Consider the following 26,953-nt stretch of genomic DNA (forward strand, 5'->3'; position numbering starts at 1 on the left):
ATTTTCTCACTCGTCTTAATGACTTTTTGTTGGCTTTCTTGTAGTGAGCTTATTTACTTTTCAATGCTTACATTGATAATGTTTTGTGGATTTTGTAGGAGGAAAACTTGGAAGAGGTCATTGCACTTACTGTGATATAACTGTTAAATTGTTTGTCTCACACATATCTTTCAGATGCAAAGGATAATACTGACATTATGAATTTTGTTACAGGCCCCGCCCAGGGAGCAAGCGTATGTGACATTTTCATTGTATTAGATTGTGTTGATCCTACTATTGCTAGCAATTTAAGGCATCCCATGATGTACCATTTTGCAGGGGGTTCCATGAGATATAGAAAGTGATGCAGGTCACCTTTGATTTGGAAGCATAATCCAGTCTGCATCCCAGCTCTTTCTCGTATTAAGTTTCATGCACTTCATTAGATTAAATCACATACGTTTGTGATTCTGGTAGATGGAAAGTGTTGTCATTTTTTAAAATTATTTAGGTCGAATGCCAGTAATTTCCAATGCAATTTGTTTTTAATTCAAGTCATGATGGTAACGTTTATCGTAGGAAACAGATTCTATGCATTTGAAGATGTTGTTTTTTCTATTAACAAATGTTAATATGTTAGTTTTATTATGGTGTGGGTAGGACTAGAACCATCAACCTCAACTCTCTCACTCCATCCTCAAACCACCAAACCAAGTTTATATCTCTCTATATAATGATATGGTCTAGTTTTGTCTTAGCATTTAGGAGCTTTAATCTACATTCTAATGTACATAATTTATGGAGATATATTATTATATTTCTATATTGGCGGAGCTGTAGAGGTAGTAACTGCACAAACTCTCGGTACTTAAATGAGTTATTGATAATTTCATACTGGACCGTATGAATTTATTGAGGAACTTCACAGTTACTGAATATGATTCCATTTTGTATGACTTCCAAAATCATATTTTCTAATTTGTACAAATTTGCTTTAGTGGTTTTTCTTCAATGAAGTTACAACATAGCTACAGTTCATTTAAAATTAGCCATCTTCTTCTTGTGTCGTCTATAAGAAAAATTGCACGGTTGACTTAATATATCCTTGTTATGGTTTTATGGACAATCTTTCTCGATTATTATTATTTGATTGTGCAATTGTGAAGTTGTTATGATCTGCTTGTGATTAGTATGTTCTTTTATTTACCAAAATTATTTGAATTCATAACTAACTTGATCGTCGGAGTTTTTGCAGGTACCACACCTTTGGTGTGTCATGCTATGCTCATGAGTATGATGAAACAGAAAGGAAATGCAACATCTTAAAAACATGGTAGGAAGTTTACCTTTGATTTGAGCTGCTGGCCATGCTTAACAGTCCGGTCTTCAACCGAGCTGAGTGAATGAGATTCATTGACATGGGGGGCCTTCTGAAACTTGATTTTACTTATAAATGTCATGTTTTTATTGGTAATGTATCTTATGTTTCATGTTTCATGATAAGATTTCATTCACGAATCGGAAAATAGTTCTTTTGATTTAGGATTTGAATCTCAATTTGATAATCATGCCAACAATTGAATGGAATACATAACAATGGAATTCACAACTAATTAATGTGTATTTAAATCTAAATAAGGGGTGATAACCTTTTTTTCTGCATAGGGGGGATGGGGAATACATGTCTTTTCTCTTTTTTATTTGCAAAACAAATTACCAAATGTCGATTTTCTTTATTCACAATGGCAGATGTAATTTTCAACAAGGAAGAAGATGTCATTTCTCCGGAAAATGATGTCATTGATGGTCCGCTGTGTTTCTATGATGTGCTTGCTGATTACTTTGTACATGTGCCTGAAAGTGGGAAGCCCGTCCTTGACTTGATTGTCCAACTTTGGAGCCAGTCATTTGCTTCACATATTTTTAGCCTCTTGTTTCACAAATGGGTATGTAAGCTTGTCTCTGCCATATTGTCTTTTGCTCTCTTGAGGGAAGTTTTACTTAGCTTGATAGTATTAGTATGGTCATCCATTACTGGTTTTGAATTTGAACATTTACAATTCTAAAAAAAAGTGAGTCGTCTTAATGGCATGGTTACATTCTGACAAATATGAACATCCTCAAATTGACTAATGATATTCTGAGGCATACCTGATTATGGCTATATATTCCTTTTTCTCTTAGCTGGTTATAGAGTGGGTGGCAATTCCCCATTTCACTTGACTAACAATATGTATAACCTTTTTCTCTTAGTTGGTTATAGAGTGGGTGGCAATTCCCGATTTCACTTGACTACCATTTCTTCTTGTTCATTCAAATTTTGAAATGCTTATGAGTATTTAGAACCTTCATCAACGGTTTCTAAAATTCATTCTTTTCCTGATATTGGTACAAAATTTCTGTCTACTAGTAGTATAGCACCTATTTTGTCAAATGCTTGAAATAGGTTTCAGATTTAATCCTTGGGAACCAGTGCATACTATTGTAAATATGTAGTATGTAAGATAAGTGACATATATAGTATAATTATTTCATTTTGATAATGTGAGTGGTATATATGATACTATTATGTATAAATGAAATGAGTGCTGATATATATATATATATATATATATATATATATATATTATATATATATATATATATATATATATATATATTAGTTAATCATGGACTAATGCATATTACTAGTATGTTTGGTTTGGCTTTTGGAACAGCTAGAATCAATTCTAGAGGTGTAGAATTGATTATGGAGTGATTTTGAGGTGTTTGGTTCTAAAGTAGAATTGATTTTACCTCCAGAATTGATTCTACTTGAAGCTAGAATTTGTAGCTTCTGAGTTTAAACACGATTTTTACACTGAAATTTGTTGTTCAACTCACTTTTACATAAACGTATCCAAACATAAATCAAATTATGTTAAACTTCTATTAAAATCAATTATACTAAACTCATTTCTGTCAAAATAAATTTTGTCCACCGTCAATACAAACACACACTTAAAATTGGTTATGAGAATTGTGTTTTTACTTTTTACATAGCACTGGTTTGAGATTAGATGTTTTTTTTTGCTTGGGTATATTTCATTTCTGTTATTTCCCTTCTGTTGTAAGGAGTCAATCTCCATATTTCCTAAAGAAATCTTAGTTCCTATTTTCTAATTGACATTCAAGAATCACTGTTTGAGCTCTTTTATTTAGTCCTAATTGGGGTAATATTGTAAAACATATTTCTAGCTGTTTAGTTGTATATAACTTTTTAATACCTTAATGCAGATGTTTGAAGTTCATCTTGATAATCCAGAAGTGCTCCTACGGTATTCATCTGCCCTGGTTCAAGGTGCCACAAATGTTTTCTGGTATGAATACAGGCTGTTATAAAGTAAAATGTTAATTAATTGGATATAACTTGCAAAAAGACCAGGCAGATTTGGATTGGCTGGCATTTATAAGTTAAAATTATATTCACTTTGAAAAACCATGCTCTGAAAAGATATGAACTTCATTTCATGCTCCACTCCACTCCTAAATGGAAATAAGAAGAATATGTGTGAACTCTCTTTATCATCTTTCTTTTAAAACAATATTTGCTTGCATTACATGATTTTATCAATAGTCTTTCTATGCCAAATCAATAGCAATCCGTTTGACCTTATCCTAATCCATTAAAAACAAAACAGAAAGTAATTGAAAATTTGGAAAATGTTAGTAAGAGTGTCTTCATGGGCTAAAACCTCTACTATGATAGAGTTGATATTGTACCATATTTGGAAAATCAATTTGAGAATTGCAATAGTCATTTTTGGTGCCATGTACAGGATTGACATTCAGACAAATACAAAGCGTTTCCGGTCTATATTCCGTGTAAGGGTTCTAGTTGGATCCTATATTTATTTTAACTATTATGTATCATCTGAATAATATTATAATCATTGTTTCTTTTCCCAATTCTTTTGCATATTCCTTGTGTTTCCCTCAAATTCAGTACCTCTTGGATGATGATGCATTACACCACAGTAGATTGAATAAAATTCCTCTCCAGGTATACCATATCAGTTTTAGTTTTTGGCATTTTATAAATGCTGCCTACAATTTTTTATAGGACCTTTAGCTAGTCTACTTTTGTTGCTGGCAATGGCATTCTGAAATTTTTTACTTTTCATTGAACTATCAGGCTCAGCGAGATATGTATCTTTTGCTCTCAAGGTTCATTCTATTTTACAATTCAGGTAGCCATTCAGAGAAGTTATTAGCCTATAAATAATAATGCAATAGTCTCTAAATCTAATATTGCCCTCTTTGCAGCTGGCAAAATCGATAGCTTCTTGAAACAATGTCCTGTTTTTCAAACTGCCTTCTTAGTTGGCAGTCCGGCAGATATATTTGTGAATGAACTCACGGATCAGGTACATCTGAATCACCTTTTTTCACAATTGAAAACCATATCCTCTGTTTCATATAAAGAAATTATGTTACCTACACTTAATTGTTGCTGTTGATTTTTTTAACAGCTTCAAAAGCTTAAGGTGGAACCTGTACTGCTGCATTATCTTTCATAAATCAAGGTCCTTCAGGGTACTAAACCAACCATTCAGGTTCAATAGTTGGACATGGAATATTCTTCTCTCAACCTGACTCAGCTAAGTCATTCTTTTGTTTATGTTAATGGCACAGGTATGGAATTGAGAATGACGACAAGTACGAGATTGAAAACATGTTTGTATAGTTTTACTTCTCCTGGTGGTCCAATGTACCCGACCAGAGCTGTTCGTCATGCTGCATGGGAAGCACTAGATTTTCTTTTTCCGGTTAGTCTTATTATTAATAATTAAAGCACTAGAGTTTCTTTTTCCGTTAGTATTATTATTACTTAATAATTAGTATTCAAACCAAATTATAACAAATTGCAAGAGCTTTGTCCTCGCCGGCCCAAAATGCCTTTTTTCACTTTAAATATTTTTAGGTCCCATCATTGTTAAATACTTGACTTTTATTAAAACCTTTTTAAGTTTTATAGGTGGGATTATATGACTATTAAACTGTTTAAATTTCCAATAGATGAAGGGAAACATTAATGGCTTTTTAAAATGATTTCATAGAATCTGCACACAGATGATGTGTTTTTCCCTTTTAGCTTTTTCAACTTATTTCTGAAAGGGTGGATTGTTTGTGTATATGCCGTATAGTTCATAGTTAAGATATCAATATAGCATATTGATAAATAAGTGTAATATCTTAACTCATAAGCACGAGCTTCATGCACGCACCAAGTACTAGTCCGATAAATAAATATTAATGTTGATTTTCTGCTATGATGCAGGTTGGGCAATACCCTCGGCATCTCATAAGTCTGTTCTTCAGGTTGCTCTATCCATGGTATTGGCCATCCTCTTGTTGGAACTTTGTGGTTTCGTGCATTCATGCTATCTTTTACTCCTTACTGAGGTTGATATTTTCTACGTGGGAAAAAATTGCCAAACCAAAAACACAGTAAATGTCCATATGTCCTGAAGATATTGGAGTTCATGCATAGAACCCGGGTCATCTCTTGCCAACCAGCACGAATGCCTTCTCTGATATTTCTTTTTTCCACTCAATGTGATGTACATATCATTTTTTGAATTAATATGTACAATTTTTATCAGAGAAGGCATATTATTCAGGTTCATTCGTTCATATCATTTTTTGAATTAATATGTACAATTTCTATAAAAATGTGAAGCCTTTTTTTGATTTGAACATTTTCTCACTCGTCTTAATGACTTTTTGTTGGCTTTCTTGTAGTGAGCTTATTTACTTTTCAATGCTTACATTGATAATGTTTTGTGGATTTTGTAGGAGGAAAACTTGGAAGAGGTCATTGCACTTACTGTGATATAACTGTTAAATTGTTTGTCTCACACATATCTTTCAGATGCAAAGGATAATACTGACATTATGAATTTTGTTACAGGCCCCGCCCAGGGAGCAAGCGTATGTGACATTTTCATTGTATTAGATTGTGTTGATCCTACTATTGCTAGCAATTTAAGGCATCCCATGATGTACCATTTTGCAGGGGGTTCCATGAGATATAGAAAGTGATGCAGGTCACCTTTGATTTGGAAGCATAATCCAGTCTGCATCCCAGCTCTTTCTCGTATTAAGTTTCATGCACTTCATTAGATTAAATCACATACGTTTGTGATTCTGGTAGATGGAAAGTGTTGTCATTTTTTAAAATTATTTAGGTCGAATGCCAGTAATTTCCAATGCAATTTGTTTTTAATTCAAGTCATGATGGTAACGTTTATCGTAGGAAACAGATTCTATGCATTTGAAGATGTTGTTTTTTCTATTAACAAATGTTAATATGTTAGTTTTATTATGGTGTGGGTAGGACTAGAACCATCAACCTCAACTCTCTCACTCCATCCTCAAACCACCAAACCAAGTTTATATCTCTCTATATAATGATATGGTCTAGTTTTGTCTTAGCATTTAGGAGCTTTAATCTACATTCTAATGTACATAATTTATGGAGATATATTATTATATTTCTATATTGGCGGAGCTGTAGAGGTAGTAACTGCACAAACTCTCGGTACTTAAATGAGTTATTGATAATTTCATGCTGGACCGTATGAATTTATTGAGGAACTTCACAGTTACTGAATATGATTCCATTTTGTATGACTTCCAAAATCATATTTTCTAATTTGTACAAATTTGCTTTAGTGGTTTTTCTTCAATGAAGTTACAGCATAGCTACAGTTCATTTAAAATTAGCCATCTTCTTCTTGTGTCGTCTATAAGAAAAATTGCACGGTTGACTTAATATATCCTTGTTATGGTTTTATGGACAATCTTTCTCGATTATTATTATTTGATTGTGCAATTGTGAAGTTGTTATGATCTGCTTGTGATTAGTATGTTCTTTTATTTACCAAAATTATTTGAATTCATAACTAACTTGATCGTCGGAGTTTTTGCAGGTACCACACCTTTGGTGTGTCATGCTATGCTCATGAGTATGATGAAACAGAAAGGAAATGCAACATCTTAAAAACATGGTAGGAAGTTTACCTTTGATTTGAGCTGCTGGCCATGCTTAACAGTCCGGTCTTCAACCGAGCTGAGTGAATGAGATTCATTGACATGGGGGGCCTTCTGAAACTTGATTTTACTTATAAATGTCATGTTTTTATTGGTAATGTATCTTATGTTTCATGTTTCATGATAAGATTTCATTCACGAATCGGAAAATAGTTCTTTTGATTTAGGATTTGAATCTCAATTTGATAATCATGCCAACAATTGAATGGAATACATAACAATGGAATTCACAACTAATTAATGTGTATTTAAATCTAAATAAGGGGTGATAACCTTTTTTTCTGCATAGGGGGGATGGGGAATACATGTCTTTTCTCTTTTTTATTTGCAAAACAAATTACCAAATGTCGATTTTCTTTATTCACAATGGCAGATGTAATTTTCAACAAGGAAGAAGATGTCATTTCTCCGGAAAATGATGTCATTGATGGTCCGCTGTGTTTCTATGATGTGCTTGCTGATTACTTTGTACATGTGCCTGAAAGTGGGAAGCCCGTCCTTGACTTGATTGTCCAACTTTGGAGCCAGTCATTTGCTTCACATATTTTTAGCCTCTTGTTTCACAAATGGGTATGTAAGCTTGTCTCTGCCATATTGTCTTTTGCTCTCTTGAGGGAAGTTTTACTTAGCTTGATAGTATTAGTATGGTCATCCATTACTGGTTTTGAATTTGAACATTTACAATTCTAAAAAAAAGTGAGTCGTCTTAATGGCATGGTTACATTCTGACAAATATGAACATCCTCAAATTGACTAATGATATTCTGAGGCATACCTGATTATGGCTATATATTCCTTTTTCTCTTAGCTGGTTATAGAGTGGGTGGCAATTCCCCATTTCACTTGACTAACAATATGTATAACCTTTTTCTCTTAGTTGGTTATAGAGTGGGTGGCAATTCCCGATTTCACTTGACTACCATTTCTTCTTGTTCATTCAAATTTTGAAATGCTTATGAGTATTTAGAACCTTCATCAACGGTTTCTAAAATTCATTCTTTTCCTGATATTGGTACAAAATTTCTGTCTACTAGTAGTATAGCACCTATTTTGTCAAATGCTTGAAATAGGTTTCAGATTTAATCCTTGGGAACCAGTGCATACTATTGTAAATATGTAGTATGTAAGATAAGTGACATATATAGTATAATTATTTCATTTTGATAATGTGAGTGGTATATATGATACTATTATGTATAAATGAAATGAGTGCTGATATATATATGTATATATATATATATATATATATATATATATATATATATATTAGTTAATCATGGACTAATGCATATTACTAGTATGTTTGGTTTGGCTTTTGGAACAGCTAGAATCAATTCTAGAGGTGTAGAATTGATTATGGAGTGATTTTGAGGTGTTTGGTTCTAAAGTAGAATTGATTTTACCTCCAGAATTGATTCTACTTGAAGCTAGAATTTGTAGCTTCTGAGTTTAAACACGATTTTTACACTGAAATTTGTTGTTCAACTCACTTTTACATAAACGTATCCAAACATAAATCAAATTATGTTAAACTTCTATTAAAATCAATTATACTAAACTCATTTCTGTCAAAATAAATTTTGTCCACCGTCAATACAAACACACACTTAAAATTGGTTATGAGAATTGTGTTTTTACTTTTTACATAGCACTGGTTTGAGATTAGATGTTTTTTTTTTGCTTGGGTATATTTCATTTCTGTTATTTCCCTTCTGTTGTAAGGAGTCAATCTCCATATTTCCTAAAGAAATCTTAGTTCCTATTTTCTAATTGACATTCAAGAATCACTGTTTGAGCTCTTTTATTTAGTCCTAATTGGGGTAATATTGTAAAACATATTTCTAGCTGTTTAGTTGTATATAACTTTTTAATACCTTAATGCAGATGTTTGAAGTTCATCTTGATAATCCAGAAGTGCTCCTACGGTATTCATCTGCCCTGGTTCAAGGTGCCACAAATGTTTTCTGGTATGAATACAGGCTGTTATAAAGTAAAATGTTAATTAATTGGATATAACTTGCAAAAAGACCAGGCAGATTTGGATTGGCTGGCATTTATAAGTTAAAATTATATTCACTTTGAAAAACCATGCTCTGAAAAGATATGAACTTCATTTCATGCTCCACTCCACTCCTAAATGGAAATAAGAAGAATATGTGTGAACTCTCTTTATCATCTTTCTTTTAAAAACAATATTTGCTTGCATTACATGATTTTATCAATAGTCTTTCTATGCCAAATCAATAGCAATCCGTTTGACCTTATCCTAATCCATTAAAAACAAAACAGAAAGTAATTGAAAATTTGGAAAATGTTAGTAAGAGTGTCTTCATGGGCTAAAACCTCTACTATGATAGAGTTGATATTGTACCATATTTGGAAAATCAATTTGAGAATTGCAATAGTCATTTTTGGTGCCATGTACAGGATTGACATTCAGACAAATACAAAGCGTTTCCGGTCTATATTCCGTGTAAGGGTTCTAGTTGGATCCTATATTTATTTTAACTATTATGTATCATCTGAATAATATTATAATCATTGTTTCTTTTCCCAATTCTTTTGCATATTCCTTGTGTTTCCCTCAAATTCAGTACCTCTTGGATGATGATGCATTACACCACAGTAGATTGAATAAAATTCCTCTCCAGGTATACCATATCAGTTTTAGTTTTTGGCATTTTATAAATGCTGCCTACAATTTTTTATAGGACCTTTAGCTAGTCTACTTTTGTTGCTGGCAATGGCATTCTGAAATTTTTTACTTTTCATTGAACTATCAGGCTCAGCGAGATATGTATCTTTTGCTCTCAAGGTTCATTCTATTTTACAATTCAGGTAGCCATTCAGAGAAGTTATTAGCCTATAAATAATAATGCAATAGTCTCTAAATCTAATATTGCCCTCTTTGCAGCTGGCAAAATCGATAGCTTCTTGAAACAATGTCCTGTTTTTCAAACTGCCTTCTTAGTTGGCAGTCCGGCAGATATATTTGTGAATGAACTCACGGATCAGGTACATCTGAATCACCTTTTTTCACAATTGAAAACCATATCCTCTGTTTCATATAAAGAAATTATGTTACCTACACTTAATTGTTGCTGTTGATTTTTTTAACAGCTTCAAAAGCTTAAGGTGGAACCTGTACTGCTGCATTATCTTTCATAAATCAAGGTCCTTCAGGGTACTAAACCAACCATTCAGGTTCAATAGTTGGACATGGAATATTCTTCTCTCAACCTGACTCAGCTAAGTCATTCTTTTGTTTATGTTAATGGCACAGGTATGGAATTGAGAATGACGACAAGTACGAGATTGAAAACATGTTTGTATAGTTTTACTTCTCCTGGTGGTCCAATGTACCCGACCAGAGCTGTTCGTCATGCTGCATGGGAAGCACTAGATTTTCTTTTTCCGGTTAGTCTTATTATTAATAATTAAAGCACTAGAGTTTCTTTTTCCGTTAGTATTATTATTACTTAATAATTAGTATTCAAACCAAATTATAACAAATTGCAAGAGCTTTGTCCTCGCCGGCCCAAAATGCCTTTTTTCACTTTAAATATTTTTAGGTCCCATCATTGTTAAATACTTGACTTTTATTAAAACCTTTTTAAGTTTTATAGGTGGGATTATATGACTATTAAACTGTTTAAATTTCCAATAGATGAAGGGAAACATTAATGGCTTTTTAAAATGATTTCATAGAATCTGCACACAGATGATGTGTTTTTCCCTTTTAGCTTTTTCAACTTATTTCTGAAAGGGTGGATTGTTTGTGTATATGCCGTATAGTTCATAGTTAAGATATCAATATAGCATATTGATAAATAAGTGTAATATCTTAACTCATAAGCACGAGCTTCATGCACGCACCAAGTACTAGTCCGATAAATAAATATTAATGTTGATTTTCTGCTATGATGCAGGTTGGGCAATACCCTCGGCATCTCATAAGTCTGTTCTTCAGGTTGCTCTATCCATGGTATTGGCCATCCTCTTGTTGGAACTTTGTGGTTTCGTGCATTCATGCTATCTTTTACTCCTTACTGAGGTTGATATTTTCTACGTGGGAAAAAATTGCCAAACCAAAAACACAGTAAATGTCCATATGTCCTGAAGATATTGGAGTTCATGCATAGAACCCGGGTCATCTCTTGCCAACCAGCACGAATGCCTTCTCTGATATTTCTTTTTTCCACTCAATGTGATGTACATATCATTTTTTGAATTAATATGTACAATTTTTATCAGAGAAGGCATATTATTCAGGTTCATTCGTTCATATCATTTTTTGAATTAATATGTACAATTTCTATAAAAATGTGAAGCCTTTTTTTGATTTGAACATTTTCTCACTCGTCTTAATGACTTTTTGTTGGCTTTCTTGTAGTGAGCTTATTTACTTTTCAATGCTTACATTGATAATGTTTTGTGGATTTTGTAGGAGGAAAACTTGGAAGAGGTCATTGCACTTACTGTGATATAACTGTTAAATTGTTTGTCTCACACATATCTTTCAGATGCAAAGGATAATACTGACATTATGAATTTTGTTACAGGCCCCGCCCAGGGAGCAAGCGTATGTGACATTTTCATTGTATTAGATTGTGTTGATCCTACTATTGCTAGCAATTTAAGGCATCCCATGATGTACCATTTTGCAGGGGGTTCCATGAGATATAGAAAGTGATGCAGGTCACCTTTGATTTGGAAGCATAATCCAGTCTGCATCCCAGCTCTTTCTCGTATTAAGTTTCATGCACTTCATTAGATTAAATCACATACGTTTGTGATTCTGGTAGATGGAAAGTGTTGTCATTTTTTAAAATTATTTAGGTCGAATGCCAGTAATTTCCAATGCAATTTGTTTTTAATTCAAGTCATGATGGTAACGTTTATCGTAGGAAACAGATTCTATGCATTTGAAGATGTTGTTTTTTCTATTAACAAATGTTAATATGTTAGTTTTATTATGGTGTGGGTAGGACTAGAACCATCAACCTCAACTCTCTCACTCCATCCTCAAACCACCAAACCAAGTTTATATCTCTCTATATAATGATATGGTCTAGTTTTGTCTTAGCATTTAGGAGCTTTAATCTACATTCTAATGTACATAATTTATGGAGATATATTATTATATTTCTATATTGGCGGAGCTGTAGAGGTAGTAACTGCACAAACTCTCGGTACTTAAATGAGTTATTGATAATTTCATACTGGACCGTATGAATTTATTGAGGAACTTCACAGTTACTGAATATGATTCCATTTTGTATGACTTCCAAAATCATATTTTCTAATTTGTACAAATTTGCTTTAGTGGTTTTTCTTCAATGAAGTTACAACATAGCTACAGTTCATTTAAAATTAGCCATCTTCTTCTTGTGTCGTCTATAAGAAAAATTGCACGGTTGACTTAATATATCCTTGTTATGGTTTTATGGACAATCTTTCTCGATTATTATTATTTGATTGTGCAATTGTGAAGTTGTTATGATCTGCTTGTGATTAGTATGTTCTTTTATTTACCAAAATTATTTGAATTCATAACTAACTTGATCGTCGGAGTTTTTGCAGGTACCACACCTTTGGTGTGTCATGCTATGCTCATGAGTATGATGAAACAGAAAGGAAATGCAACATCTTAAAAACATGGTAGGAAGTTTACCTTTGATTTGAGCTGCTGGCCATGCTTAACAGTCCGGTCTTCAACCGAGCTGAGTGAATGAGATTCATTGACATGGGGGGCCTTCTGAAACTTGATTTTACTTATAAATGTCATGTTTTTATTGGTAATGTATCTTATGTTTCATGTTTCATGATAAGATTTCATTCACGAATCGGAAAATAGTTCTTTTGATTTAGGATTTGAATCTCAATTTGATAATCATGCCAACAATTGAATGGAATACATAACAATGGAATTCACAACTAATTAATGTGTATTTAAATCTAAATAAGGGGTGATAACCTTTTTTTCTGCATAGGGGGGATGGGGAATACATGTCTTTTCTCTTTTTTATTTGCAAAACAAATTACCAAATGTCGATTTTCTTTATTCACAATGGCAGATGTAATTTTCAACAAGGAAGAAGATGTCATTTCTCCGGAAAATGATGTCATTGATGGTCCGCTGTGTTTCTATGATGTGCTTGCTGATTACTTTGTACATGTGCCTGAAAGTGGGAAGCCCGTCCTTGACTTGATTGTCCAACTTTGGAGCCAGTCATTTGCTTCACATATTTTTAGCCTCTTGTTTCACAAATGGGTATGTAAGCTTGTCTCTGCCATATTGTCTTTTGCTCTCTTGAGGGAAGTTTTACTTAGCTTGATAGTATTAGTATGGTCATCCATTACTGGTTTTGAATTTGAACATTTACAATTCTAAAAAAAAGTGAGTCGTCTTAATGGCATGGTTACATTCTGACAAATATGAACATCCTCAAATTGACTAATGATATTCTGAGGCATACCTGATTATGGCTATATATTCCTTTTCTCTTAGCTGGTTATAGAGTGGGTGGCAATTCCCCATTTCACTTGACTAACAATATGTATAACCTTTTTCTCTTAGTTGGTTATAGAGTGGGTGGCAATTCCCGATTTCACTTGACTACCATTTCTTCTTGTTCATTCAAATTTTGAAATGCTTATGAGTATTTAGAACCTTCATCAACGGTTTCTAAAATTCATTCTTTTCCTGATATTGGTACAAAATTTCTGTCTACTAGTAGTATAGCACCTATTTTGTCAAATGCTTGAAATAGGTTTCAGATTTAATCCTTGGGAACCAGTGCATACTATTGTAAATATGTAGTATGTAAGATAAGTGACATATATAGTATAATTATTTCATTTTGATAATGTGAGTGGTATATATGATACTATTATGTATAAATGAAATGAGTGCTGATATATATATATATATATATATATATATATATATATATATATATATATATATATATATATATATTAGTTAATCATGGACTAATGCATATTACTAGTATGTTTGGTTTGGCTTTTGGAACAGCTAGAATCAATTCTAGAGGTGTAGAATTGATTATGGAGTGATTTTGAGGTGTTTGGTTCTAAAGTAGAATTGATTTTACCTCCAGAATTGATTCTACTTGAAGCTAGAATTTGTAGCTTCTGAGTTTAAACACGATTTTTACACTGAAATTTGTTGTTCAACTCACTTTTACATAAACGTATCCAAACATAAATCAAATTATGTTAAACTTCTATTAAAATCAATTATACTAAACTCATTTCTGTCAAAATAAATTTTGTCCACCGTCAATACAAACACACACTTAAAATTGGTTATGAGAATTGTGTTTTTACTTTTTACATAGCACTGGTTTGAGATTAGATGTTTTTTTTTTGCTTGGGTATATTTCATTTCTGTTATTTCCCTTCTGTTGTAAGGAGTCAATCTCCATATTTCCTAAAGAAATCTTAGTTCCTATTTTCTAATTGACATTCAAGAATCACTGTTTGAGCTCTTTTATTTAGTCCTAATTGGGGTAATATTGTAAAACATATTTCTAGCTGTTTAGTTGTATATAACTTTTTAATACCTTAATGCAGATGTTTGAAGTTCATCTTGATAATCCAGAAGTGCTCCTACGGTATTCATCTGCCCTGGTTCAAGGTGCCACAAATGTTTTCTGGTATGAATACAGGCTGTTATAAAGTAAAATGTTAATTAATTGGATATAACTTGCAAAAAGACCAGGCAGATTTGGATTGGCTGGCATTTATAAGTTAAAATTATATTCACTTTGAAAAACCATGCTCTGAAAAGATATGAACTTCATTTCATGCTCCACTCCACTCCTAAATGGAAATAAGAAGAATATGTGTGAACTCTCTTTATCATCTTTCTTTTAAAAACAATATTTGCTTGCATTACATGATTTTATCAATAGTCTTTCTATGCCAAATCAATAGCAATCCGTTTGACCTTATCCTAATCCATTAAAAACAAAACAGAAAGTAATTGAAAATTTGGAAAATGTTAGTAAGAGTGTCTTCATGGGCTAAAACCTCTACTATGATAGAGTTGATATTGTACCATATTTGGAAAATCAATTTGAGAATTGCAATAGTCATTTTTGGTGCCATGTACAGGATTGACATTCAGACAAATACAAAGCGTTTCCGGTCTATATTCCGTGTAAGGGTTCTAGTTGGATCCTATATTTATTTTAACTATTATGTATCATCTGAATAATATTATAATCATTGTTTCTTTTCCCAATTCTTTTGCATATTCCTTGTGTTTCCCTCAAATTCAGTACCTCTTGGATGATGTTGCATTACACCACAGTAGATTGAATAAAATTCCTCTCCAGGTATACCATATCAATTTTAGTTTATAAATGCTGCCTACAATTTTTTATAGGACCTTTAGCTAGTCTACTTTTGTTGCTGGCAATGGCATTCTGAATTTTTTACTTTTCATTGAACTATCAGGCTCAGCGAGATATGTATCTTTTGCTCTCAAGGTTCATTCTATTTTACAATTCAGGTAGCCATTCAGAGAAGTTATTAGCCTATAAATAATAATGCAATAGTCTCTAAATCTAATATTGCCCTCTTTGCAGCTGGCAAAATCGATAGCTTCTTGAAACAATGTCCTGTTTTTCAAACTGCCTTCTTAGTTGGCAGTCCGGCAGATATATTTGTGAATGAACTCACGGATCAGGTACATCTGAATCACCTTTTTTCACAATTGAAAACCATATCCTCTGTTTCATATAAAGAAATTATGTTACCTACACTTAATTGTTGCTGTTGATTTTTTTAACAGCTTCAAAAGCTTAAGGTGGAACCTGTACTGCTGCATTATCTTTCAGAAGTCAAGGTCCTTCAGGGTACTAAACCAACCATTCAGGTGCAATAGTTGGACATGGAATATTCTTCTCTCAACCTGACTCAGCTAAGTCATTCTTTTGTTTATGTTAATGGCACAGGTATCGAATTGAGAATGACGACAAGTACGAGATTGAAAACATGTTTGTATGGTTTTACTTCTCCTGGTGGTCCAATGTACCCGACCAGAGCTGTTCGTCATGCTGCATGGGAAGCACTAGATTTTCTTTTTCCGATAAGTATTATTATTAATAATTAAAGCACTAGAGTTTCTTTTTCCGTTAGTATTATTATTACTTAATAATTAGTATTCAAACCAAATTATAACAAATTGCAAGAGCTTTGTCCTCGCCGGCCCAAAATGCCTTTTTTCACTTTAAATATTTTTAGGTCCCATCATTGTTAAATACTTGACTTTTATTAAAGCCTTTTTAAGTTTTATAGGTGGGATTATATGACTATTAAACTGTTTAAATTTCCAATAGATGAAGGGAAACATTAATGGCTTTTTAAAATGATTTCATAGAATCTGCACACAGATGATGTGTTTTTCCCTTTTAGCTTTTTCAACTTATTTCTGAAAGGCTGGATTAATTGTGTATATGCCGTATAGTCATAGTTAAGATATCAATATAGCATATTGATAAATAAGTGTAATATCTTAACTCATAAGCAAGAGCTTCATGCACGCACCAAGTACTAGTCCGATAAATGAATATTAATGTTGATTTTCTGCTATGATGCAGGTTGGGCAATACCCTCGGCATCTCATAAGTCTGTTCTTCAGGTTGCTCTATCCATGGTATTGGCCATCCTCTTGTTGGAACTTTGTGGTTTCGTGCATTCATGCTATCTTTTACTCCTTACTGAGGTTGATATTTTCTACGTGGGAAAAAATTGCCAAACCAAAAACACAGTAGATGTCCATATGTCCTGAAGATATTGGAGTTCATGCATTGAACCCGGGTCATCTCTTGCCAACCAGCACGAATGCCTTCTCTGATATTTCTTTTTTCCACTCAATGTGATGTACATATCATTTTTTGAATTAATATGTACAATTTTTATCAGAGAAGGCATATTATTCAGGTTCATTCGTTCATATCATTTTTTGAATTAATATGTACAATTTTTATAAAAATGTGAAGCCTTTTTTTGATTTGAACATTTTCTCACTCGTCTTAATGACTTTTTGTTGGCTTTCTTGTAGTGAGCGTATTTACTTTTCAATGCTTACATTGATAATGTTTTGTGGATTTTGTAGGTGGAAAACTTGGAAGAGGTCATTGCACTTACTGTGATATAACTGTTAAATTGTTTGTCTCACACATATCTTTCAGATGCAAAGGATAATACTGACATTATGAATTTTGTTACAGGCCCCGCCCAGGGAGCAAGCGTATGTGACATTTTCATTGTATTAGATTGTGTTGATCCTACTATTGCTAGCACATGTGTCTTTATGGTGTTAAGCAATCTCCAAGAGTTTGGTTTGATAGATTCAGTACTGTAATATAACAGTTTGGTATAGTCCGTAGTGAAGCCGACCATTCTGGTTTTTTTTATCATCACTCATCCCAATAGTGAATTACTCTTGCTGTGTATGTAGATGACATTTTCATAATTTTTAGTCATCAATAAGGAATATTCCAACTCATGACAAGTGTATCTCTTCACCCAAAAGTAAGTTTTATTTTAAGCTCATTTTGTTTTCTCAACTCACTTTTTCTACCATCATAATTTCATGTGTAAATTTTCTTTCTTTCTCAATAGGTAAATGGTGGACTTCTAAGTCCAGGGTTGATGGGACTGTACGTTGTCTTCCTTTGTTGGTGTGCAATTAGAAGGTAAGATGGATATCATGTTTGATTCTACGGCGATAAAAATTAATTTTGACCGAATATGAATGTTAACTTATTTATGCATGCAGTGAACCCGAAGGAGATCAATGCATCCGGAAGGCAGGCACTGTACCCGAAACCGACTGGCTAAACATCATTGTAATATTTCTATTTTATAATCTATTCAAATTCAAAATTAATGTTGGATGTGTGAATCTAAACTTATGATATGGTTCTATAAAATTGCGAATCAACTGTGGTTGAACGACCAGAAGACTAGTAGGGTCTCGGTTATACAACCTTTGACATGCTTGAAACATTTACTAAGCACTAAAATACATGATCTAACATTAGTTACTGTCTTCAATGTTGACTGACATGTGACAATAACTGTTGGCAGAGTTTTGTTATTGGAATACTAGCAATAGTTTTTGCAACATTTTCAACAGGTATAGATTCTAAATCCTTTCAGGTTTGTTACAAATATTAAAATCAAACTTGAATTTAAATATAATTTTCTGCAATGCATACATATCTGACACATATAGTTAATTTGCAGTTAAAGAAGAGTGAGAAGGCAACAGAAGAAAATGATGTTCCATATGGTTATGGCTTCTTTCATTTTGTTTTTGCCGTAGGAGCTATGTACTTTGCAATGCTATTGGTTGGATGGAATAGTCATCACTCTATGAAAAAGTATGGTTCCATCTTGTACATGTTATGGGCATCATCGTACTAGGTTTTTTAGTTTTGTTTTGTCAACAAAAAGATAAAACGTGAGAAAGTCAAATAAAATCATCATATATGAATCTAGATGCCACCTAATAAATAAACCAATAAATGTGTTTCCAATGAAGCTTATGTGTGTTCCTTGGTTGACATATTAGACTATTAATGTTTGTCATCAATGCTATAACTTTTCTTTTTGGCTTCTTCTCATTTATAGTAGCATGTTTATTTGGTGTTGACCCTTTCTTTCTTTAAGGGCAGCCATAAATGTTTTGGAAATAAAATGCTATTGCTATGTTGTTCTGCAGATGGTCACTTGATGTGGGCTGAACCAGTGCTTGGGTCAGAATAGTAAATGAATGGTTGGCAGTCTGTGTATACTGTAAGTTTATTTTTCTTTCTTTAAGTATTGTGATCAATTAAAAATAAAAATATTAAATTAGAGAAAGAAAGAGAGAGTTATAATATGCAGCAGCTGACATTTTAATCAGTGTCTAACAACAACATGACTCAACATTTTGATATATGTCCAACATGTGTTTGTCTAACAACGGCGCTGACACGTATAGTTACACTCAATTTACTTTAATTTTCTCTAATTATTATTATCAATGTCAGTGTTTCGTAGATTCTAATATAGCACATTGTCTCAAATTATTATTACCAATGTTAGTGTTTCGTAGATTCTAATACAGCACATTGTGTGTAATTTCTTGAGCAAAGACAACTAAAGGGAGTTTTTGCAGGTACCACACCTTTGGTGTGTCATGTTATGCTCATGAGTATGATGAAACAGAAAGGAAATGCAACATCTTAAAAGCATGGTAGGAAGTTTACCTTTGATTTGAGCTGCTGGCCATGCTTAACAGTCCGGTCTTCAACCGAGCTGAGTGAATGAGACTCATTGGCATGGGGGGCCTTCTGAAACATTGGAAATGGGCAGAGGCTGAAAACTTTGGGTGTCAGGCTGTGTTTGAAGTGGGGAGTTATGCCTCAAGTATAAATTCTGGTGTCAGGCTGTGTTTGAAGTGGGGAGTCATGCCTCAAATATAAATTCTGGTGTCCCTAGTGAAAGTTGAAGCAAAACATTGAAAATTTGAGTTGTTCTTCATAATGCCTATTAAGCTCACCAGATCTTGCGAAAGAAATGGGAGAAGGTGTGTAGAGAAAATAAAAGGCGGGGAGGGGACTGGGTATATAAAATTTGAGAGCTTTCAACTTAGCTTTGGTTTGGTACTGGCTCTTGAGGTTGCATGTAGAAAAACAAAGTCAGTTTTTGAAAACCAGAATTTCATGTATATGGACCCAACATATTATTCAAAAAAGTTTATTTGACAGTAATATATAAGACAACTATTGCCCTTTTGTAATTTGTACAAGTAAAGTGTAAACTTTGAATTTTGTTTGAAATCGTGATTTCCGTTTTTGATTTGGTTCTCACAATATAGATAATGCATTCATAGAAAGTAAGTTGCTTTAACTTGTTGGAATCTTCCAAAGGAAACTAGAAATAGGATGTTTGGTTTAGTAGGACTTTCTAATTGTATCTTGTTCTTTTTCCTCTTTCAAAAGACTTCCCATAAAGGTCAATGCCACTCTTTTATGCTTATAACATCATGCGTTTTTATAATTCCGTCTTTTTGTTTACTTTAAAATGTTACTCTTTTTATTTCCCAAAATTATTTTAAAATGATTACTAACTTGTTCGTCCGAGTCTTTGTAGGAAGGTATGTACGCTCTTGTCATGAATAGATCAAAAAATGAGTCTTGTGGTCATTACAGGGTAATGTTCTTCTATGGCCTCTTTTCATTTGGTTTTTAGAATGCATGCTAAGTGATTGTTTTGTTACAAATAGTCAATACTGCACAAATCTATAATAAATATTGGATTGTTTCTGGCACTTTCTTTTTTATATTATTCGGGTAATGGTTGTATTGTGTTTTGATTTCACTGTTTCTTTTGGTCATATTTGATAGGGAGAGCCAGCAGTTGAGATTACAAGTGAAGGTGTTGATGTTGCAGGGCATACAATTGTTACAACTTTGGAGGTCATTTCCAACTTAGGAAGGTTCTCAACCCCAAGAGTGTGATCAAACCAACATCACTAGCTAAAGATTATTTTGAATCCATAACTAACTTGATCGTCCGATACTTTGTAGGTACCACACCTTTGCTATGATCATGTCAGTCTTGAGGCCCTTAGAGGTAATGTTATTATGTTTGCCTCTTTTAATTTGGTTTGATTTGTTTGTGCTCAACAAATTGTTCAGGTTCATTCGTTGATTTCGTTTATTAATATGTACAAGTTTTATAAAAACGTGAAGCCTTTTCTTGACTTGAACATTTTTTCAGATATGATTCAGGTTTTTTATTTTTTCTGAATTTATAGTAATTTGTGACCTTTTCCATGAGATATAGAAAGTGATGCAGGGAACCTTTGATTTGGAAGCATAATTCGGTATGCACCCCAGCTATTTTTCATATAGAGTTTCATGCATTACATTAGATTAAATCACATAAATTTGTTAATTAATTTGCATATTGTTTATAATTCATTTCAGATCCTAGTAATTTTCAATTATGACTACCAAAATCTTTTTATTGGGACTTTAGGTAAAAAGTCATCCTGCATATGTTCTGATTTGTACAAATTTGCTGAAGTGGTTTTCCTTCAAATGTGGTTGCAGGGATTTGTCATCGTCTCAGTTTTATTCGATACAACATCTTGCCCTCGTACACCTTAACAAAATTGGGTAGCCGGATGTAAAAATATGCATCTTATAAAAATCGCTTGGACCCTACTTCTCTATGGTAATGTTTCATTCTGGTTCTGGGGGATATTATGCTAATATGGCATGTTACCTTATAAACCTCATGCCCTCGCATGTCCTTAACAACAATATCCCTCACTTAATTTTGTTGTTTTCTTATTCCCCCTTCACCCAATTCCTCCTCGTGTCTTCGAGTTTACAATATTTGTTAAGGTAAATGCTCGTGACGGTGACAGTACCAGTGATCATCCATGGTTCTCTTTCTCTCTCCTCCAGGTTACTCCTACCCTATCTCATATCGAAACATTGGGGACAATGTTCGGTTTAAATGTGGAAGGGGATTTTTACCGTTTTTTATTGCTTTTCTTTATTTTTAGTATGTTTTGTGCGTTTTTAGTTGTTTGCTTTTCCTTTCAATAAAATAACATGTGTTTGACGAGTCATTTGTGTAGTGTATCCGTATTTCTCCCTTTTTTTTTAACCTTACCAAAAAACTTTGTGAGCAAAGAAAACAGTGCATCTTGAATATTCAGGCTATAAGACAGGTTTATTACGGGATGTAAAAGACTTGGAAAAAGTTTTTCTAAAAATCGGTATTGTCTTAACACCGTAGGCTTCATGATTATAAGTGTCGATCCCGATACTCCATATGTTGTGGTCCCAATTTTTGTTCCAAATAAGTCCTTAAGTAGTTTATCCTTGCAGTCAGCTCCGGCTTAAGCATGCTCTACGTAGGGGACCGATGAAAATAAGTGAATGATCACAAAAAAAAATTTTGCTTTGTTCTCAAGTCATATGAAAATTCGGGCTAAGTGACTCTCACACGGTCATTTAACCCAGTTAAATAAAGACATATGCGAAACATGCAGAAGAAAAAAAAATAAAAATATATATATATATATATATATATATATATATATATATATATATATATATATATATATGCCTATTGTAAGTTGGTTCAGAGGTATCTGGTGCTGAACTTGGTAGGGTGGATTACGATCCAATCCCCCACAACTGCAAATTGGGTTAAATAAAGGGGTTACACCAACTTATTACCAGAACCTCGTGCTTAAAAAAACAAAAAAAAAAATATATATATATATATATATATATATATATATATATATATATATATATATATATATATATATATATATATATATATATATATATATATATATATATAAATATGCCTATTGTTGGTTGGTTCAGAGGTATCTGGTGCTGAACTTGGTAGGGTGGATTACGATCCAATCCCCCACAACTGCAAATTGGGTTAAATAAAAGGGGTTACACCAACTTATGTACCAGAGCCCCATGCTCAAGATCATAATCACTAACCGGTCACTTTACTATGAGTATGTACGGATAACGGGCTTAATGTGATTGCACCTGAATGAAAAGGACTTGAAGAAAACGAAAAGAAGGCCTAAGTATGGTGGGGTAATGTAGATTGATTTGTAGAAACCGCTTGGACCCTCCTTCTCTATGGTAATGTTCCATTCTGGTTCTGGGGGATATTATGCTAATATGGCATGTTACCTTATGAATCTCATGCCCTCGTCTGTCCTTAACAACAATATCCCTCACTTAATTTTGTTATTTCCTTATTCCCCTTCACCCAATTCCTCCTCGTGTCTTCGAGTCTACAATATTTGTTAAAGTAAATGCTCGTGACGGTGACGGTACCGGTGATCAATCATGGTTCTCTTTCTCTCTCTTCCAGGTTACTCCTACCCTATCTCATATCGAAACACTGGGGACAATATTCGATTTAAGTGTGAGAGGAGATTTTTATCGTTTTTATTGCTTTTCTTTATTTTTAGTATGTTTTGTGCATTTTTAGTTGTTTGCTTTTCATTTCAATAAAATAACATGTGTTTGATGAGTCATCTGTGTAGTGTATCCGTATTTCTCCCTTTTCTTTAAACTTACCAAAATAATTATGAGAAAAGAAAACAGTGCATCTTGAATATTCAGGACATAAGACAGGTTTATGACGGGATGTAAAAGACTTGGAAAAACTTTTTCTAAAAATCGGTATTGTCTTAACACCGTAGGCTTCATGATTACAAGAGTCGATCCCGATATCCCATATGCTGTGACCCCAATTTTTGTTCCAAATAAGTCCTTAAGTAGTTTATCCTTGCAGTCAGCTCCGGCTTAAGCATGCTCTACGTAGGGGACCGATGAAAATAAGTGAATGATCACAAAAAAAATTCCTGCTTTGTTCTCAAGTCATATGAAAATTCGGGCTAGGTGACTCTCACACGGTCATTTAACCCAGTAAAATAAAGACATATGCGAAACATGCAGAAGAAAAAAATAAAATGAAATATATATATGCCTATTGTAAGTTGGTTCAGAGGTATCTGGTGCTGAACTTGGTAGGGTGGATTACGATCCAATCCCCCACAACTGCAAATTGGGTTAAATAAAAGGGGTTACACCAACTTATGTACTAGAGCCCCATGCTTAAGATCATAATCACTAACCGGTCACTTTACTATGAGTATGTACGGATAACGGGCTTAATGTGATTGCACCTGAATGAAAAGGACTTGAAGAAAACAAAAAGAAGCCTACGATCGCATTATCCCACCATAAGTCTTTTTGCCTTGAGTTAACTCTAGTTGATACTGTTTTACTTGCATAAACTATAAAGAGTTTTGCTTGAGGACAAACAAAGGTTTAAGTGTGGGAGAATTTGATCACACTGAATCACACCGTATTTTTGACTCGGATTTCACATGTTTAGTAGGACTTTATTATCATTTTATTTGTATTATGCTCTCTTTTATGTTGTTTTCAGATATTTAGCTCTTTCGGGACACTTTTAGAAAAAACAAAGCAAAAAAACCAAAATGAGGGTTTTTCGGCAAATATTGTACACATGGCGTTGCACATGGCGACCGCTATAGGAGAAACCATTACTCATCAGCCCTCAACCAGGAGGTAATCCGTCACATCGGGGGGTTATCTCACTTTAGTGAGATTGAGTTGGGTCATTTTTTATTTTATTGCTTTTATTTATTTTACTTGTCTTGCTTTATTTTATTTAATTTCTGTATCGCTTTACTTTATTTAATTTCTTTCTACGCTTTACTTTATTTAATTTCTGTCTACGCTTTACTTTATTTAATTTCTGTCCACGCTTTAATCGTTCTTTACGCCTTACATTCTAAAACAACTTTTCATCATGATCAATATTGTTGTGTTTGTTGGTATTACCATGTCTGACTAAATCTTTTAAAAGTTAGAATGTAAGGATCGCGGTTAAAGAGATGTTTCACATATTGAATTTGTAGAAATATTTTAAAGGTTGTTTTGATTTTTAACTTGAGTTTTCTGAAACAAACTTGGTTAGTTTTAACTATTCAAGAAGTGCGAAAGCACCCTGACTTAGTTAACTAACAATATTTATCACTTTAAGAAAAAACGATTTTTGAATGGGAGTCATCGACTATGATTTGTAGGCTACACATGTGTCTTTATGGTGTTAAGCAATCTCCAAGAGTTTGGTTTGATAGATTCAGTACTGTAATATAACAGTTTGGTATAGTCCGTAGTGAAGCCGACCATTCTGGTTTTTTTTATCATCACTCATCCCAATAGTGAATTACTCTTGCTGTGTATGTAGATGACATTTTCATAATTTTTAGTCATCAATAAGGAATATTCCAACTCATGACAAGTGTATCTCTTCACCCAAAAGTAAGTTTTATTTTAAGCTCATTTTGTTTTCTCAACTCACTTTTTCTACCATCATAATTTCATGTGTAAATTTTCTTTCTTTCTCAATAGGTAAATGGTGGACTTCTAAGTCCAGGGTTGATGGGACTGTACGTTGTCTTCCTTTGTTGGTGTGCAATTAGAAGGTAAGATGGATATCATGTTTGATTCTACGGCGATAAAAATTAATTTTGACCGAATATGAATGTTAACTTATTTGTGCATGCAGTGAACCCGAAGGAGATCAATGCATCCGGAAGGAAGGCACTGTACCCGAAACCGACTGGCTAAACATCATTGTAATATTTCTATTTTATAATCTATTCAAATTCAAAATTAATGTTGGAATTGTGAATCTAAACTTGTGATATGGTTCTATAAAATTGCGAATCAACTGTGGTTGAACGACCAGAAGACTAGTAGGGTCTCGGTTATACAACCTTTGACATGCTTGAAACATTTACTAAGCACTAAAATACATGATCTAACATTAGTTACTGTCTTCAATGTTGACTGACATGTGACAATAACTGTTGGCAGAGTTTTGTTATTGGAATACTAGCAATAGTTTTTGCAACATTTTCAACAGGCATAGATTCTAAATCCTTTCATTTCAGGTTTGTTACAAATATTAAAATCAAACTTGAATTTAAATATAATTTTCTGCAATGCATACATATCTGACACATATAGTTAATTTGCAGTTAAAGAAGAGTGAGAAGGCAACAGAAGAAAATGATGTTCCATATGGTTATGGCTTCTTTCATTTTGTTTTTGCCGTAGGAGCTATGTACTTTGCAATGCTATTGGTTGGATGGAATAGTCATCACTCTATGAAAAAGTATGGTTCCATCTTGTACATGTTATGGGCATCATCGTACTAGGTTTTTTAGTTTTGTTTTGTCAACAAAAAGATAAAACGTGAGAAAGTCAAATAAAATCATCATATATGAATCTAGATGCCACCTAATAAATAAACCAATAAATGTGTTTCCAATGAAGCTTATGTGTGTTCCTTGGTTGACATATTAGACTATTAATGTTTGTCATCAATGCTATAACTTTTCTTTTTGGCTTCTTCTCATTTATAGTAGCATGTTTATTTGGTGTTGACCCTTTCTTTCTTTAAGGGCAGCCATAAATGTTTTGGAAATAAAATGCTATTGCTATGTTGTTCTGCAGATGGTCACTTGATGTGGGCTGAACCAGTGCTTGGGTCAGAATAGTAAATGAATGGTTGGCAGTCTGTGTATACTGTAAGTTTATTTTTCTTTCTTTAAGTATTGTGATCAATTAAAAATAAAAATATTAAATTAGAGAAAGAAAGAGAGAGTTATAATATGCAGCAGCTGACATTTTAATCAGTGTCTAACAACAACATGACTCAACATTTTGATATATGTCCAACATGTGTTTGTCTAACAACGGCGCAGACACGTATAGTTACACTCAATTTACTTTAATTTTCTCTAATTATTATTATCAATGTCAGTGTTTCGTAGATTCTAATATAGCACATTGTCTCAAATTATTATTACCAATGTTAGTGTTTCGTAGATTCTAATACAGCACATTGTGTGTAATTTCTTGAGCAAAGACAACTAAAGGGAGTTTTTGCAGGTACCACACCTTTGGTGTGTCATGTTATGCTCATGAGTATGATGAAACAGAAAGGAAATGCAACATCTTAAAAGCATGGTAGGAAGTTTACCTTTGATTTGAGCTGCTGGCCATGCTTAACAGTCCGGTCTTCAACCGAGCTGAGTGAATGAGACTCATTGGCATGGGGGGCCTTCTGAAACATTGGAAATGGGCAGAGGCTGAAAACTTTGGGTGTCAGGCTGTGTTTGAAGTGGGGAGTTATGCCTCAAGTATAAATTCTGGTGTCAGGCTGTGTTTGAAGTGGGGAGTCATGC

General features: G+C 33.3%; 2 protein-coding genes and 2 pseudogenes across 50 annotated transcripts in view; all 4 read left to right on the plus strand.

Moving 5' to 3' along the window:
- Positions 1–26,953, plus strand: part of LOC127106030 (uncharacterized) — a 98,468-nt gene that overhangs the window by 56,477 nt on the left and 15,038 nt on the right. For 3 of the 48 annotated variants that reach the window (XR_007795219.1, XR_007795230.1, XR_007795229.1), the window contains exons 12-15: positions 11,175–11,346; positions 11,468–11,539; positions 17,340–17,485; positions 24,946–25,019. Coding sequence is in view for 10 of the 48 variants with exons in the window: in XM_051043310.1 (XP_050899267.1) it covers positions 11,175–11,304 (130 nt within the window). In the remaining 38 variants the exon portion in view is untranslated. Of the gene's footprint in view, positions 1–44; positions 234–318; positions 576–5,470; positions 5,650–5,763; positions 5,953–6,037; positions 6,295–11,174; positions 11,354–11,467; positions 11,657–11,741; positions 11,999–17,339; positions 17,644–17,733; positions 17,808–17,890; positions 17,961–24,945; positions 25,020–25,109; positions 25,184–25,266; positions 25,337–25,577; positions 25,652–26,953 lie in introns of those variants that run through there. The other 45 variants (XR_007795216.1, XR_007795228.1, XR_007795226.1 and 42 more) reach the window with 42 other exon arrangements.
- LOC127106035 (uncharacterized) lies at positions 1,650–5,649 on the plus strand (annotated as a pseudogene).
- On the plus strand, positions 7,369–11,353 carry LOC127106036 (uncharacterized; annotated as a pseudogene).
- Positions 12,443–25,651, plus strand: LOC127106033 (uncharacterized). Of its 2 annotated transcripts, XM_051043322.1 has the most exons (15): positions 12,443–12,872; positions 13,152–13,348; positions 14,674–14,756; positions 15,217–15,262; positions 15,384–15,440; positions 15,562–15,616; positions 15,693–15,793; positions 15,899–15,962; positions 16,062–16,199; positions 16,707–17,049; positions 17,225–17,242; positions 17,340–17,643; positions 25,110–25,183; positions 25,267–25,336; positions 25,578–25,651. In XM_051043322.1, the coding sequence occupies exons 1-10, from the start codon at positions 12,806–12,808 to the stop codon at positions 16,895–16,897; spliced, it is 999 nt and encodes a 332-aa protein (XP_050899279.1). In that variant the 5' UTR covers positions 12,443–12,805; the 3' UTR covers positions 16,898–17,049; positions 17,225–17,242; positions 17,340–17,643; positions 25,110–25,183; positions 25,267–25,336; positions 25,578–25,651. The 2 variants fall into 2 exon arrangements, with proteins under 2 accessions (XP_050899279.1, XP_050899278.1); XM_051043321.1 differs by lacking the exon at positions 12,443–12,872 and having other exon boundaries at positions 12,879–13,348.

Source organism: Lathyrus oleraceus, chromosome 7, assembly GCF_024323335.1.
Source record: "Lathyrus oleraceus cultivar Zhongwan6 chromosome 7, CAAS_Psat_ZW6_1.0, whole genome shotgun sequence".
NCBI classification, from domain to species: domain Eukaryota; kingdom Viridiplantae; phylum Streptophyta; class Magnoliopsida; order Fabales; family Fabaceae; genus Lathyrus; species Lathyrus oleraceus.

Excerpts from the sequence above, each read along its gene's own strand:
- LOC127106033 (XM_051043321.1), top strand. The coding sequence starts at position 13,073 with ATGGGGAATACATGTCTTTTCTCTTTTTTATTTGCAAAACAAATTACC. Across the intron at positions 13,349-14,673 it reads GCCTCTTGTTTCACAAATGG|ATGTTTGAAGTTCATCTTGA; the intron begins GTATGTAAGCTT and ends ACCTTAATGCAG. Across the intron at positions 15,794-15,898 it reads TGAATGAACTCACGGATCAG|CTTCAAAAGCTTAAGGTGGA; the intron begins GTACATCTGAAT and ends TTTTTTTAACAG.